At 37.1% G+C, this 16605-nt stretch overlaps 1 protein-coding gene across 2 annotated transcripts; it reads right to left on the reverse strand.

Moving 5' to 3' along the window:
* Positions 1-612: 612 nt before the first annotated feature.
* mgll (monoglyceride lipase) lies at positions 613-15735 on the reverse strand. 2 transcript variants are annotated; one of them, XM_084390424.1, is made up of 8 exons: positions 15516-15735; positions 13982-14126; positions 7635-7741; positions 6707-6843; positions 4360-4470; positions 3611-3700; positions 2964-3179; positions 613-2475 (listed from the first exon to the last, which is right to left on the reverse strand). In XM_084390424.1, exons 2-8 carry the CDS (start codon positions 14104-14106, stop codon positions 2359-2361), a joined length of 903 nt encoding a protein of 300 aa, XP_084246550.1. In that variant the 5' UTR covers positions 14107-14126; positions 15516-15735; the 3' UTR covers positions 613-2358. The 2 variants fall into 2 exon arrangements, with proteins under 2 accessions (XP_084246550.1, XP_084246549.1); XM_084390423.1 differs by lacking the exon at positions 15516-15735 and having other exon boundaries at positions 13982-14694.
* Between the last annotated feature and the right edge of the window lie 870 nt (positions 15736-16605).

Genomic DNA, 16605 nt, shown 5'->3' on the forward strand with positions numbered 1-16605 from the left:
CTTCTCCATGTTTGTTTATTCAATATTCATCATACTTTCAGCTACTTTCAGCTGTGTTTAACACATTTGGCCATGTTTAAATAAAAAGAAAACCGGGAAAAAGTCAGCAAATTCCACTTTCCTGACAGTCTAAAAGACTGATGGTAAAAGCACATGCCTGTTGCCTTAGAGAAACTAGGACAGATGTGCACCAAGGGGAACATGGAGTAGATGCATGACTTCAAATGACAGTTTTCTAGAACAAATCGGAGTGGTTACTAAAAAAGATCTTTATAGTGAATTTTCACTGGAGACTATGTAAACTATTTTTTCCAGGCATAATTAGTTCTGGCACTCAAATCTGAAAGACACAGCCACAAATCTCTGGTGTATTGTATAAAAGTGGCTTTTAACAAGCTTGGGGATTTTTGGTGCCTTAGCCTGAGGGGCTTAACCATAACTCATGACCATATGACCCAAGTCATGGCACATCTTTGTAAATCTATGATAAATTAAATGCACACATGCATGCAATCACAGTCAATCAATCAATTCATTCATCAATCAATCAACAAGTAGAGTCCACAGTGCTGGGATCATTTTGAAAAATAATAAATCCACATAAGCCATATATCATTTAGCATTTCAAATTTATTATTTTATAGAATTTACAATTCAGAGACTATTACCTGGCCATATTGATTATTATTTAAATCACATTATATCTTTGATTTCTGTGTTTAATATATTACAGCATTTATGCAAGCATTCAGAACATTTTTTATATTAAATGTGCCATTTACTAGGACAGTGCAACTGTAGGAGAGAATTTTAGATGTCATAGTAAAGGCAAGCAACTCAAATGGACAGTTCTTCAAATCCAAATGAATAATGTGTTATTGCCCAATGTAAAGATAATGTCCTTGAGAATATTAGCCGTGCTCCAAGCACTTCCACCTTAGGAAACAGTCAAAGTCACAGAGGATTATCAGTGATAAAGATTTAGTTCTTCTACAAACTCTCATAAGATGTGTTACATATCATGTACATGTGATGAGCTCCATTTCAAATGATTGAGAGACAATATACTTTACGTGTGAAACAGACATCCATATAGCTTCTCTCTACATATTCTCCTTCCAAAACCCATTTACAAACATGCACACTATTTACAATCTTGTGCTAGGCATTTCAGTTCTGTTCATGTCACGGATAGCAGTCAGTTTCCTTCTGATCTTAGTCAGAGCTCTAAATGACAATCTATAAAATTCAGCTAGAGAAAGTTTTTGCGTGTAGCTTCCATTAAAAATGTGCCACATTCAGTGATAAAAAAAACCTTCATTGATTCACATTCATTAATAAAATGCCTTTGAGGATAACAGGCAAATCTCTGTAACAAACCTCCCCTCTGTCAGAATCAAAACAGTCGTGTTAAATGTTTAGCTGGTGTGAACGACTGACCTTTTACAATTTCATGTTGTTTAGAGCTACAAACCCCATGAGAACCCTGAGGCGTACAATGAGGTCAAAAGCTATTGTGAACATACTATAATATCAACGGTAACATATTCATTTAGTAACGTAACACTTGTAAAAACAAAGGAATGAGATATTACAATTCCAGAGCCCATAAGGAAGAATCAGCTGCAAATAGGTTTCGTATTCAGTAAATGCAGCTGCAGAACAGCAAGTTCTCGGCAGGAACAGTCTGAGGTGTTTGAAACAGTCAAACCACCAAAAGAAACTCATAAAAGCCAAAAAACTTTTCTAATTCTCCTTAATGTGGCTATATATAGTGTATATGTGGGAATCTGTGGGATCTCCTGCATAGATGTGTCTGTTAGAGATTGTCTAATTGATCTCTTCGAGAGCAATTTTAAAATTGCCCAGCAGACATTTTGCTCTCTCAATGTCTCAAAGCATTACCATATTCTCATTCTGTAGGTTCAGTTTGTTTTTCTGCCAAGCCATAGGCAATGGTTGAGTTGCCTTGGTAACTGCGCTCAAAGCAGGATGCAGTACTGCTGTTGTCCAGCGGGGGCAGCACTGCATCTCTAATGAGCAGTGGACATCACAAAGAGCAAATTGCAGCTGTGTTATATTACAGTGGCAACACACGCCATGCCCTGTAGTGCTGATACCTTTGAAGTTTGACGGAACATAAACTCCCACAGAACCCTTACTGGCCATTCTAAAGCATAATTGGAACTTAAGGTCAAAGGTCACTTACTATTACTAATGACCTCTTACATCACCTAGGTAATTTTAATGAGGGTAGTTTTGTTGGCATGTAGTGCAATCAGACATCCCTTAGTCAGTAGAGATGAAAGAATTGATAGAGAGCGGGGCTTAGGCAAGTGTGCATGCGGTGATTGACAGCTAAGACCCATGAGGGCTGGGGAGTCTCTCCAGGATCCAGGTGCTCACCTCCTTTAAGACAGACTCAACTATGTCAGGCAAGTCATGATGCAGGGCATGGTAGGCTTCTTCATATACCTGTTCATCATAGAAAAACACACAGATTTTGTGAGTTAGTATGCACTAGGCAAGGCTTAAAGGAATTTTGAAGCATGGAGGGGGAGATGTGTGGTTTTTATTAGAGTACAGAATGTGCATCTGGATCAGGTTATTCTGTGATATCCGAAACATCTACTGCCACAACAACAGCTCAGACCGTTTTCACAAGTCAAACCTCTAGTTCAAAGGAATAGTTCCTGCATCAATTACTCACCCTCATGTCACTCCAAACCTGTATGACTTTCTTTCTGCTGTGGAACACAAACTCATATTTTGAAGGATGATGACAAAAGAACTGCTTTTGTCCATAAAATGAAAGTCAGTGACAAAACACAGAGACATTATTTTTGTGTGTTTTCCACAGAAGAAAGTCATGGAGGTTTGGATAGACATGAGGGTGAGTAAATGATGACAGAATGTTCATTCTTGCATTTATTTGGCCAATGTTTATGCACGTTTTGATTCACCTTCAGTTTTTTATCAGGGCTCTTGACCTCATTATACATCAGATGAGAGCCTCTGATGTCACAAAGCTTGTCGGCGTCGCCATGGAGAATAAAGAAGGGCCACGTGATGTTGGGTAATTCTCTCTCAATGCGAGTAGCCGCATCCATCAGCTGCATTCCGAATGAGACGCGCAGCCCTCCGTGATAATTTAGCTCATCTGTGTCATATGCCTCCACCTAATGAGGAGATGTAGATCTTAATAGCAGTAACTCATTTCTCAAGATTATACTCAATAAACAGAAAACAATAAACCATACAATAAACATATAAAAGTTCTTGAACAATTCAAATGAAATTTATTGTACTGTAAGATGTTTATGTTGTCTACAATGACTGAATAAATGGGACAAGCTGTTTCTGTCAATTTAACAGTATTCCAGGGCCAAGCTATGAAGAAAATTACATTCATGTATCACTATGCACCATATGTGCTTCACTCTGAAAGAGTAGGTTTACTGTGTAAATACTGTTTCAAAAGCTAACATAACATAACAACATTGCCAGATTGTCTACTTAACCTTATTCAAACACTAACTGTCAGCGTGAAATTTACACACATACACATTTCCCTACTTCTACAGAAGACCTTTCGCATACATTCCTGTACCTGTTTGGGATCCCGTGAGACCCATCTTGACTCGATCGAGCCGAGAGAGAGTTTCGGAGTCAAGCGGTTTAGAATTTTTGCCATGAAAACCTGCAACGGATCCAAGAACACACGGATGATTTACTTCAGAGACCTGAACATCTATAAGCAGCAGTATTTACATATTTAAAATTCTTCATAGAAACATTCTCAGATTTACAAATGAAACAGCTAGTAAAAATGACAATGTTCACATCGTACTGAATAAACATACCGTTGCCCAAAAAGTATCTGGACACCTAATATACTCATAAAATGTATCTGTTCCATAAGTCACATTTTTTATTATTTAAAAAAAAGCACAATATTTCTCAAAAATGTGTGTATTTTATATGATAAAACAATAGTTACTCTTCAAAATTAAGACAAAGGCTATACATTCGGTTACATGCAATTTAAAAAATGTTTTGTTTATAGGTGAAAAAATGTGATGGGAACTGATTTCATACATGCACTAAAAAAACTTTATTAAATGCCATTACAGAGAGGCAGAGATTGATTGAATAGATGAAAGCACTGAGTTTCACTGCAGTTATTTGACAGCTGACATTTGAAAGCTATTGTTACTTGATTGCATTTAACTGTCTGACTGCAGGGGGCAGCAGATCTAATTTACAGCCTCACGTTTCAGTTGTGAAAGATATTAAATGCGAACAATTGGGAAGAAAGATTAATTTTCCATCACTATAGTGTGTTTAGTGACTTTTTACCTTAAAGGGTGTAGCAGATTCAGCGTTCATTTGAACCATGGGGGCAATGAGAACCACACCAGCAAAATCCTGCGGCCTCTCACATGCGGTCAGAATGGAAATGGCCCCTCCCTGTAGTAAAACAAACAGACCCATTCATGTTATTGAAAACAGCAAACTACACTAGTTTAGTTGTAGATTACTTAGTACTTCTAAATAAAAGATATTATGTTATATTTATACATTTAACAGCACTCAAAGTTGGTATAAAATATTATGGCAAAATAATATAAAAACCATAATATGCTTAATTTTAGGTGTCTTGTATACATAAAAATATATAGCTGCCTATATAAAAGTTTGAAAACCCCTGCATTAAAATTCTGTCATGATAAATATGACAATTTTACTTCCACACATGGGTAAATCTGAGTGAGAAGCCCCTAATTTGTAATTTTCTGATGCTCTGGTCCTCTGCTTTCTTCATCTTGCTTCTATTATGAACCTAACTATGAATATTCATGAGTAGAGGCCAGGATTCAAAAGAGGTGGAGAGATTAAAGAGCAGTTCCCACCACATTTCTAAGAGACTCCAATAATGGTCTGTTTTAAGTAACGCACACACTTTCAGTCTAGACAAACAAACCCAAACACACACTCAGCTTAGACACACAAAACTACATGCACACTAACACTAAAGCTTCATCAGGAAAATAGGTGGTTTGCTTTGATTTGATTATATGAGGTCATTGTTTTTTAATTAGAATTGATGCATCACTGGGAGTAAAACACACCGATCTGTACATGCCTTTCCTTTACACACACACACACACAACGTTGTGTTTTCATGATTTATGGGGACTTGTCGTAGTTATTCTGTACAAACTGTATATTCTATCCCCTTACACTAACCCTAAACATCACAGAAAAAAATTATAAGCTGTTCCTTATTCCTTATGTGGACCAAAAAATGTCTCCACAAGGACAAGGATTTTGGATATTGCTATCCTTGTGGGGACATTTTGTCTCCATAAGATAGGGTTTTCCCAGGACACACACACACACACTATTATATGACACTGATCTCTTTCCTCTGTAAACGTGATAGGAAAGCAAATGTTTATTCAGCCAGTAGCTTCAGTTCCTCAGGTCACAGAAAACGAAAAGTCCCACGATCCCACGACTGGATGTAGCAAGATTGTAAATTTCCTTATAGGAAGCATTGTGTAAAAAAATCATTTCATTTTCTTATTTATTAAAGACTTAAGGCTGTGGTTGATTATATAAGGACCAAACAGCCTGTTGTTACATAAGATAATAGATTAGCGAGAGAAAGAGGGGAAGAATTAAATAAAAGCCAAGGAAAGTGAGGGAGATGGAGAGCAGCAAAAATATATTTCATTATCTAGATTGAGAATCTGCTCTGAAGGAACAGGAGAGAGGTGCATTATGGGCATTAGCAGTAGATGAAGGATTTCTTACTTTACCAGAATGCCCATCACTACAACACAACTTTGTGATGTTCAAAAAAAAATACAGTGTAAAGATACATCCAGGCACATTTCTAGTCTATATGGCTCATGAAGCTTCTTAAGGATGCAGCTGGTCTGTTTTATTAGGTACCGTTGGGTAAAAACAAAAGCAAAGAGCTTTCATCTGGTTTCTTGCTCATATTCAGTCATCCATGGTTTGAGTTTAACACACTGAACATGGGAAATGGAACAAAGCGAAAGCACACGGTTCTTCCTGTGGCCTCCACCCCATGAGTCACAGTCTAAAATAGTTTACTTTGACTTTATCAACAGTTGTAGTTGGCTTTAAATAGTTATTAAACAGAGTGTTAAATGTTTGTATAGAAATTTCCAGGCAAAAAATATTTACATCTTTTTGAGATGTCTGCTTCTCGGAAAGAATTTTAATATAAACGTAGGAAACATGTAAATATGAATATGAGACCTTTGCACCCTTGTAAGAATGCAAACAAATGAGCTGAGAACTTGGCTGCTAAAATCGAGCTGCGTGAATGCATGAATACAATACAATGCAAATCAATATGTTTTACACTGTAAATCAACCTTTCTCTTGCCTTAAAGTATAATCACTCTTATTGTTATTTCTTCTTATTATTTTTATAATTATTTATAGAATTTATGCTTCCTTTATGTTATAGTTTTATTACTTATCTCATTTATTTTGCAATGGTCTTGTACTTTTAAGTAAGCTCAGCCACAGCTTGTAAAATGAAAATTTGTTTGTCATGCTAATAAACAACATTAAAAAAGCGGAAAGGAGCTAGAAAGAGACAGAACACATGGTTTCTGTTTGCTTATGGAAAAATATAGGGGGACCGTTTCAAAATGTATTTTACCATTGAGTGTCCAATGATGAAGACAGGCAGCTTGGGGTACCGGCCCTTCATGATGTCAATGTGCTGAAGGGAGTCTCTGATGTAAATCTGGAAGTTTTTGATATCCATTCTCTCACCTTCACTTTGCCCATGGCCAACTGTGACAGAAAGAGAAAGAGAATATCTTTGTGTATCAGCTCCCCTTTTAAACAGGAGATAAAAGAGGACTGTCACTCACACAATTATGCCAACAGCTCACAAAGAAGAGCTCAGGAAATTTTTTGACATGACATTTCATCAAATTAACATAAAATGAATAATGGAACAAAAAAAAAATTTATAGAATAGAAATTCGAAAAGCATGTGGTGTGTATATATATATATATATATTTATATATATATGAGAGGTGCAACTGCTTGTTAGAGGAGCAGAGAGACAGAAAGAGATCAAGAAGAGTCTGACTGTAATGATTTCTGTTTGTTGTATTTCAATAGAACCAATTACTCATACCGAGGCACCAGACAGTCAAATCACACTCACAGAACCCCAACTGCTCATCACAAGGCGGCTTGCAGTCTCTCTGTGTGAATCATTAGTTACCATGGCACTGCCACAAAACCTCTTTAACATTCTGTACACATAGCACCTGCTATATTCTATATTCTCTTGTTTCATTTCATTTCTGTCATTTCTCAACTCCATCCCCCATTCTAAACCCAGGATGTCCATGACTCCATTCCCACAACATCTGTTATAAATGTCAAGAAAACAGGGTGGATGAATTACCAGGAATCAAATGTGGGCGTAAAGAAAATTTTCACCCCACGCTCTCACAGCCTCATAAAGAGCACGCCCTCCTACACCACCCAAAACACTGCTGTGCCGTTGCTAACCAACAAATCTGTATGTTGGGGATTTCAGCCATTTGATTAGGAGTCTGCCACTAACCGTGGTCGTGGGCGAACGCCAGAATGCCATGCTGGGTCAGAATGCGAGCAATGTCAGCATATCCTCCACAGTGCTCTCCTGCTCCATGGGCAACAAACACCAGCGCCCTGATGGAGGAAAAATGCAAATTATTGAATTGGGCTGGGAATCGTAAAGAATGGAACAGTTTCAAGTTCAGATTCTTCCTAACAATTCCAGTTGCTTAACAGTTTTTTTAACAATTCTTTTAGCACTTAAGAAATAAACATTTGAAATGCAATTTAATTGCAAGATGAGGAGATAACTTCAACAATTATATTGGACTCAAATCTCAGATTTAAAAAAACATGTAAAGAAAATGGTGAGGAATATTAAATATAATATGGCAAACTTTAGACAAATTAGACCATGTCTTCCTTTTGATGTAGCTAAGGCTTTGATGCATGCTACAATCTTCTCTCATATGTCTTACTGTTTAACTTGTTGGGATCAAGCTGGTGAAACTGTTATTAAACCCTTAAAATCTTTATATAAACAGACATTAAAAATTTTAGATAAAAAACCTAACCATTTTCATTCTTGTAGGATCATAGGGAAATATAATTTTTTAGACTTTGACAATTTTAGACTTTATTCAAGTCTGTGTATGGTTCATAAAATCTTAAACGGTCTGGCTCCTTCCGTATTACGTGACTTTATTCATCTTCGCTGTGAAACCTCTGTAAGATCTACCAGACTATCACTTATGAGTAATTGTCTGGTTCCCTTTCGTCGTTCTGCATTTGGGTTATCATCTTACGCAGTGAAAGCCACTAATCAGTGGAATGCTCTACCAGAGGACATAAAAGGGTGTAGAGCTCATGGTCCTTTTAAATTGAAGTTAAAATCATTTTTAAAATTGAACCAATCATGTAACCATTGAGATTGTTGTAGTTAAATTAATTTGACTAATTCATTTATTTATGTTTTTTATGGCCCTGACAGTACGTGTGTATGTATGTATTTATTTATTGTATGTGAATATAGGTATTGTCTGTGTAATGTTGTGTTAGCGTTGACCTGCCTGGGGGACTACGGATGAAAATTAGCCTTTGGCTAAATCCGGTACAATACATGCAATGGAAATTTTATGTTAAAAATTGTGCATGGTCCCTTTATAAATAAAGAAAGAAAGAAAGAAATAATTACATTTACACAGACTATGTGTTTGAATTCTTGACTCTCCTTGAGTTATTTTCATCGGGAATCAGACTACACTGGTTTCTCTGAATGTTTCTGAATCAATAAAAAGAACCGACTCAGATTCATTCGCTCTGTAATTGAGCAACAATGCTCACGCTGTCTGTTTCAGGTTGTAGATTCAGTGGCACTGTTGCGGCGGGGTTGTCATGAGAAATCGGTTTCCCTACACTATCTGCTTTTAAATGTATAAGTACACACAAACGCCATTGATTTATAATATATATTTAATTGCTTACTATATATTGCATAATAAACTTTAACTTGATAAAATGTTAATAAATAATAATAATAATAATAAACAAATAATTGAACCATTACATCATTCTTGAAATATTGAACTGATATTGAAGTAATATCACAATTAAAATCAGGCATTAAAAAGAGTACCCATTAAAAGTTCATTAAGCCAATGGATAAGACCCATGACCCATCGGTGGAAAATGTACGTGCAAGAACCGTTAACAGAAGCGAAAGTCATTACTGATTTACAGACACATTCTAAGTCTCACACCAGAATAACAAAATACACTCTTTAGTATCTCACACCCAAAAACTTATACAAAATAAGACAGAAAGAGATTAAGGAGGGAGATGGGGAATCTAGATGCATTAGGCCTTCACTGTTGCAGATTTGTTATGACCTCAAAGCAGCCTCTAATCAGTAACAAAAAGAGTCTTTGTAAATGTATAATGGGCTCACATGGTCTCAGAGGACTGGGAGTGCGTAGGTTTACTTCTATTTTCAGAATCTGCTAATCTTTCAATTAATTTCCCTATCATACACAGAAATTCACTTAAAATAAAGCCACTCAGTCTAAGAGCTGCTGGTGTGAGATCAAATGGAAACGTTTGTGTGTGTTTGTAGTCATGATCATCTTCAGATTAAAAAGTTTTAGTCCTTGAACCCTGGGAATGGAGTTTGCGAGGCAGACAGAGAGACTACTGTGTGTATTTGCTATGTGTGTGTGCACGTCTTTGGAATTCCAAAACAGATCCACAAAGCAACAAACATCAGAAGCAGAATAGAGATAAATAGATAATGAAAAATTATGTGTGCCTGTACAGTTTTGGCTACGCTTGCGAGGGCCGAATTTGTGTGTGTGTTTTTGGCATTGCACTGGCAGCTGTATAAATATCCATGTTTGGTAAAGGAATTCTTTTCCAAATGCCATTAGACACTAGAGAATGAAACACGCTGACTGGCATGACCCAGTTTATCAGACTGTGTAAGAGTGTGTTTCACTTCACTTTGCATGGGTTCAATACCCAGATTATCTATTGAGCGATCTGTCAATCATTACTGGGGTCATACAATGAGCTACTGTGGTCTTTTCAACTTTCACCCACTTCCTGTTTCTCTGGTTGCATCTGGCGGCACCAGCACTGGACATGAACATGTAAGCGACTGTAAAGGGACAGTATGAGATGATGTCTGGACTGTGAGCAGAGCCATTCTTTGAATGCTAAGCCAACCGCTGAATTCGTTGTAAACAGTTTGTTACTTCAGCTGCTCACATCTGTCATTACAGTTCTTTTAAGTGGAAGTTCAACTTCCAACAGACAACCTTACTACGTTTATGTTTACATTCAAAGGTTGGTTTGGTGTAGATGTCACCTGGGTGCGAGCGAGTGCTAGAAGGTCCACAACAAATTTGAGAGAAAAAAAAAAAAAAGGTTTTATAAAATGTACTTTTAGGCCTGTCAATGCATGTTCATTTAAGATATAAATTAAATATTTTTAATGTTTTCATTTAATTACTTTTACCAGATTGAATTACAATATAAAAGCCTAATTTAAAGGGTTAGTTCACCCAAAAATGATCCCATAATTTACTCACCCTCAAGCCATAGGTGTATATGACTTTCTCCTTTCAGCCAAACACAATCAGAGTTTTATTAAAAATATCCTGGCTCTTCCAAGCTTTATAATAGTGAATAGTAGGTTACTGTTATAATAGGGGTTAATGAAGGCCTTCTTAAGCAGAGCGATGAGTTTTTGTAAGAAAAATATCCATAATTATAACTTTATAAACGGTAATCACTAGCTTCCGGTAACGTCCGTCCGGCGTTCACGACAGAGCCGAGTAAGATCTGGTGTATGACGCAGGATGTAGGAGTAGCGTAAGCTTAGGTAAGAAACTGGGCAACAAACTCAAGCATTTCCACTAGTATATTAGGCGTATAAAACAGTATGTATATAAAACAGTATGTGACAAAAGAAATATGTCCAAATTCACAGTAGCCTACTCATAAAAGAGTAGGCAAAAAGTATCCGGATGACCTACTTCTTCTGGCAAGATTCTGAAGTATGCGTATGATGGACACTTTAATATCCCATGAGGCCACGGGTGAAGATATGTGAATGGCAGTGGAGCGATGCAACTGACGCTGGTTGGTCACATGAGAATGACAACATGGCAAATATAGTACATCCAGAACATACTTTTTTAGCAGTCATGAAGTAATTAATAAGTACCTTCTCAAGAGTATACAATTTTGGACGCAGCTTTTTATTCGGGTTTATAAAATTATAAATGTGGATATTTTTCTTACAAAAACCCATCGCTTCGCTTCAGAAGGCCTTTATTAACCCATGGAGCCATAAGGATTACTTTTATGATGGATGAATGCGCTTTTTTTGGGCTTCAAATTCACTCCCATTATAAAGCTTGGAAGAGCCAGGATATTTTTTAATATAACTCCAATTGTGTGAGGGTAAGTAAATGATGGGATCATTTTTATTTTAGGGTGAACTAATAACCCTTTAATGTCGGCTTTTAATAAAAAAAAAAAATGTAACAGTTTTATCATTTTGTTGAATTATAATATCACACATTTATATTAATAACACACACACAACCTTAATTTTTTTCTCTGCATTTTTTCCTCTTCTCTAGCTTGCTTCCTAATATAGTTTTCAAATAAACCTGGCATTGTATATTCTGAATATTTTTGGCTCTTCAACAAATTGATTTTGTTCTTTTGTAAGTCGCTTTGCATAAAAGAGTCTGATAAATGCATAAATGTAAATGTAATAATAATTTTTAGATTAATATTTTACTCACAGGGTTACTGGCATCAAAAAGTTTGAAAAAAGCTGATATAAACTATATAAACTGTCTTCCAAGAGTAGAGTCTAAACATTATCTTATCAAGTGGGATTCAAATGTTCATTATTTGACCTCATTTGGATGCTGTTACATAAAATAAAACAACACATATTGGATCAGTTTATTGCTGAATGATGTAAAGCATCCGGTATTTTCCGTGCTGTAGAGTCGATGAGATGTTTCTAAACAGCTAGTAAAAAGGGGATCCTGACAGCGTTCCTTCCAATGTTTGATATAGTTATGTCTGATGGCTGCAGATGTTATTTGCTCTGAATCGATCACATTCAGTCACATGGGAAATGCAACATCTTCCACATTCCAAAACAAAATATTTGGGGTTTTATAACATTTAACTGAGGATCACATGGTTTGTGGTTTACCAGTCCACTCTTATTATATATGCACATGAACACGTACAGATACACACACACACACTCTCTCTCTCTCTCGTCATATACACTCACACGCATTAGAGATCAAATTAGTCTGAGAGAGGGAAAGAGGTAGTAACTATGGTAACGGCATGCTCCCCTGGGCTACACTAAGGCCACTTCAGGGTGAAACGCTGATGGCAAAACAACAGCTCTGTAACAAAGAGTTTAACCTGTTTGTCATAAGCATGACACACACACAAACATAAAACTGCCTGTATGAATGTGTGCAGTAAGATATGGAAGCATCAGACAAAACCACATTCTCAAAATGATGACCTATTTTACAATTACTCAGAAGAACCACAGCTGATGATGACACTAGTAGAAAAGTGTAGGCTACTGGAGCAGATCTGTACTGTGAGAGAGTGTGTGTGTCTTTAAGTGGTCATAAAGAGGCCATGAGCAGGGGCTTTCAACTCAGATTCTGCATGGAAAACAAGACATTTTCTTCAGCATTCACCGCATAGATGAGTGGGCCCCTCTCTCGTTCACTTTAACCAGATTAGTTATTCAGGACAGTACAGTCATTTAACAAGACAGTGTTTATGAGAAACTGGCTTCACATCACTTGAAAACCAGTGTGAGTGAAAGCAGGCACTGCCTGTATGATATAAATTCTCAATTAAGTAAACATATTATTATTAACAAGTCTGTCAATTTCATGTCAGCAGGGCAGAGCTCACGAGGAACCGACTGGATGTGTAAAATAAAACAGCTTTTTCTAGAAGACTGATACGTCTGGAGTCTTCATCTAATGTCAGTTTACATCATTTACAATGTAATTTCTCCAAAGTGCTGTTCATTTTTCAGTGGGATAGAAAGCAACCAATGTAGCCCAATTCATGTATTACTTGTATGAACCGATTCTTGTTCTGATAAATTAAAAAAAGACTCACTATACTTTGTGCCTACTATGAATACTGAGAATTCGGACATTCTGAATTTAACTCGCAAATTGCAAGACAAGTTATCATTATTTCTTCATGTTTGTTAAGTGCGTTTTTCATGAAACTTAAATCAGAAACATTAGCCTGCCGACTTCTTCATTATGACAACTTAAGGATGCATTTGCAACAGCATTTATTTTTGTCATAAATCATTATTAATTTGAATAAAAAGGCATTCTGAATTCTTTAGTGAGTTTATGGGTGAGCTATTTTTATTTAGTATATATAGCCTATAGAGAGAGGAAGAGAGAGAGAGAGAGGATTTACAAGATACTTCCCTCGTCTATTTCCTTGCTCACCAACTTAGACATCACGTGAGTGGGCCAACAGTTCTTTTATCTTGTGATAAAAGAGAAGTTCTGAGGGAAACCGCAGATCAACGAACTGTTAACGTTTACTACAAAATGAACCTGCGCTGTTATAGCCTATTTGTAGAATGGGTGTTACGTTTTAAATTAACTGTTTAGATGCGTGAAGGAATTGCAAGTTAAAAATAAGCTCCGTTAGGAAACCTCCGTGAACGCTTATCAGCCTCTCGTCCCGCTCTACCGGAGACCGTAACGGAGGGGTATTCGCTTTGTCCCAGGAGGCCTGACCTAATCTCTTGTGTCTGTGTTGTCATGTTTCGCACTTACCTCGGCGGACTGTCGGGCTCCCAGTAACGGCAGAACAAGTGCAGTCCGTCGGCATTGACGATGTGCGGCAGTTCGGTGTAAGGGACACCTTGTGGTGACCGACGAGTCCCTTCGGGTTCCGGCATGTCCCCGCTGAGGGCTGAGTCTGAAATAAACAGACGGAGCGCTGTCAGAAGCTCACTGCTGTACCAGTATGAAACAGCGGCGACTAACAGGCAGGTGGTTAACATATGCATTCCGGGAATTTCATTCATCTGGTGCACCGCACCGTACAGCGACCGGCAGAGTGTTTTCAATTGCATTCGCTGACGTCAGGACCAGAGAGATAACACGGACTGTCCTGACCCCTTCGCAATGTTGGTACATGCACGCGCGCGCGCTTTGAAATGAACCGCTTCAAACAAAGTAGGCTATTTTGTCATCGCGTTGAGCAGTTTTCTGTAGTGTGTAGGCTACACAGAAGCAAAAATAGCACGCGCACTGCGGCGGAACTGTTGTGACTGAAAGTGTCAAGAGGGACAGAATGAGAAGCTGCCAATGAATCGACCTGCCAATTAATTCGAGCCAGTCTATGTATTTGGGTCGATGGAGAATCGAGGCCAGCACTGACTGATTTATATAGACCTCCAGACAAATATGACAATCTCTCAGCCCGGAGAAACACTTATGACAGGACAACCGTGCTTTCGTGCGTTATCATAAATAGTTCTCGACCAATATAAGCTGCTGTTTTTGCTAACGAGAAGATAGCGAAATTTGATAAGTGTTTATAGGCTAGCTAACCATGCAGAACCTATTCATTTGACACAATAATGATGACTAAAATTGTGCAGTGACACAATAAAAACATAACGTTGTGAATATTCTATCATTAATATTATCTATTTATTAATGTCGTTATATTTACGTTTGCCATCTTAATGGCCTTTTTATTCACATTTATTTTCACAGCTCATCTATTTTTATGTCTCGATAGCCTACTAAGTTCAAACTGTAACGAGTTTCTCAGCTGACTTAGTGTAAATATCGTAAAAATGTCACCAAACCGATTTTCTGTCATAGGCTTCTTATGATAATAATTAATTAATATGAATTATTAATGCCTTTATATTTGCACAACATCCATTTGCCATTTAAATTGCTTTTTTTGTGTGTGTGCAAATGTTCCACAGCTGATGTAGCCTAAATATCCGTGATAGGCTATAGATTATCATCAACACACAGTACACCTTTTAAGTGTAATTTCTTTCTGTTTTTGGTTATAGCCTACTGTATAGGCTACATAACAAATATAGGCTAATTGATCATACATTCAAGTTTGGAGAACAATTGGATGATATAAAACAAATCTGTTTTCAATCCCTAAACACACAGTTGCTTTAAGGAATGTGAATTCGCGTGACTCGGTGCGCGGCTCTGATCAAGTCTGTATTTAATAGTAGCCTAGGCTATACTTGGTAAAGGTGACTTCCCCCAGTATTTAATGTAGAAACATTTACTAGATATTAAACAACAAATCCAACCAGGCACTTACCTGAACCTGCTACAGACGGAATGCTGGAGACGGAAATCAAGTCAGCTTTTCCAGTCAGTGGTCCGGTATACCGGAGCCGATGGTTGACAGCGGCGCTCAGTCCGCTGCTGTTTCTCGCACTGGGCTCAACTCTAACGCGGATCCGCACACCACAGATGCTGAGCGGCCGCCTGATGGGTGGAGAATGAAGGAAAGGGGAGCTGTGTGAGAACCCGCCAACTCACACACACACAAACACACACAGAAACTCTCTCTCTCTCTCTCTCTCTCTATCACGCACGCTTCTTTTTCTTTCGTTACAGCTAAATGAGATTGATTACTCATTCATCTTTGTGTCAGCTGTCTTTCAATAAATCTAAGAGCTAAGATTAAAATATGAGACTGTTCTGTTTTTTTTTTTATTATTATACAAGACTTGATGTCATATCAATACAACACATATTCTTTCTTCACCTTTTTGTCCAAATCCATTTCACACCGCTTGTGCTTTGCCCACAATAAAGGTGTTATCTGTTGTTGAAACAATGGGCTGCTGGTTGGGCAGGTTCCACATGATCTGTCCCTTTTGGGCTTACACTGTTCAGACCAGTTTCTCTGAAACTTGTGAAGGGAAGACCTATATATTTACATAAACACACCATTTCTGAACTCTCTGAATGTGTCTTCATGAAAACAGCACCCATCAAACGAAAAATGTTATAAATGTTGTATAAACAAAATGAATTCTATTTAGTTCTCATACTAAAACTTGATATTAAAAAAGTAAAGATATCTGATAGAACTACATAATTTATTTTTTAAATATAACTGAGATTGTAATTATCAATTCTTAATGAACATAAAATAGAGGACTCCAAACTTGATTGTTTAGAAATTTTCGTTGAATTCTTTAGTCAGAACCAAAATTACTGATAGTATAACATAGCAGATATAATTGACTAACAATTTCGCAAGAAGAATAAGAAAATGACTGTTTATTTAAGTTATGCTGATTCTAAATACACATGCATACAAAGTTAACACATAGCATACATAGCTTATACACAATAAAATACATAAACTGAATTTTATATGGTAATTACAATACCGT

Source organism: Rutilus rutilus, assembly GCF_951802725.1.
Source record: "Rutilus rutilus genome assembly, chromosome: 19".
NCBI lineage: Eukaryota > Metazoa > Chordata > Actinopteri > Cypriniformes > Leuciscidae > Rutilus > Rutilus rutilus.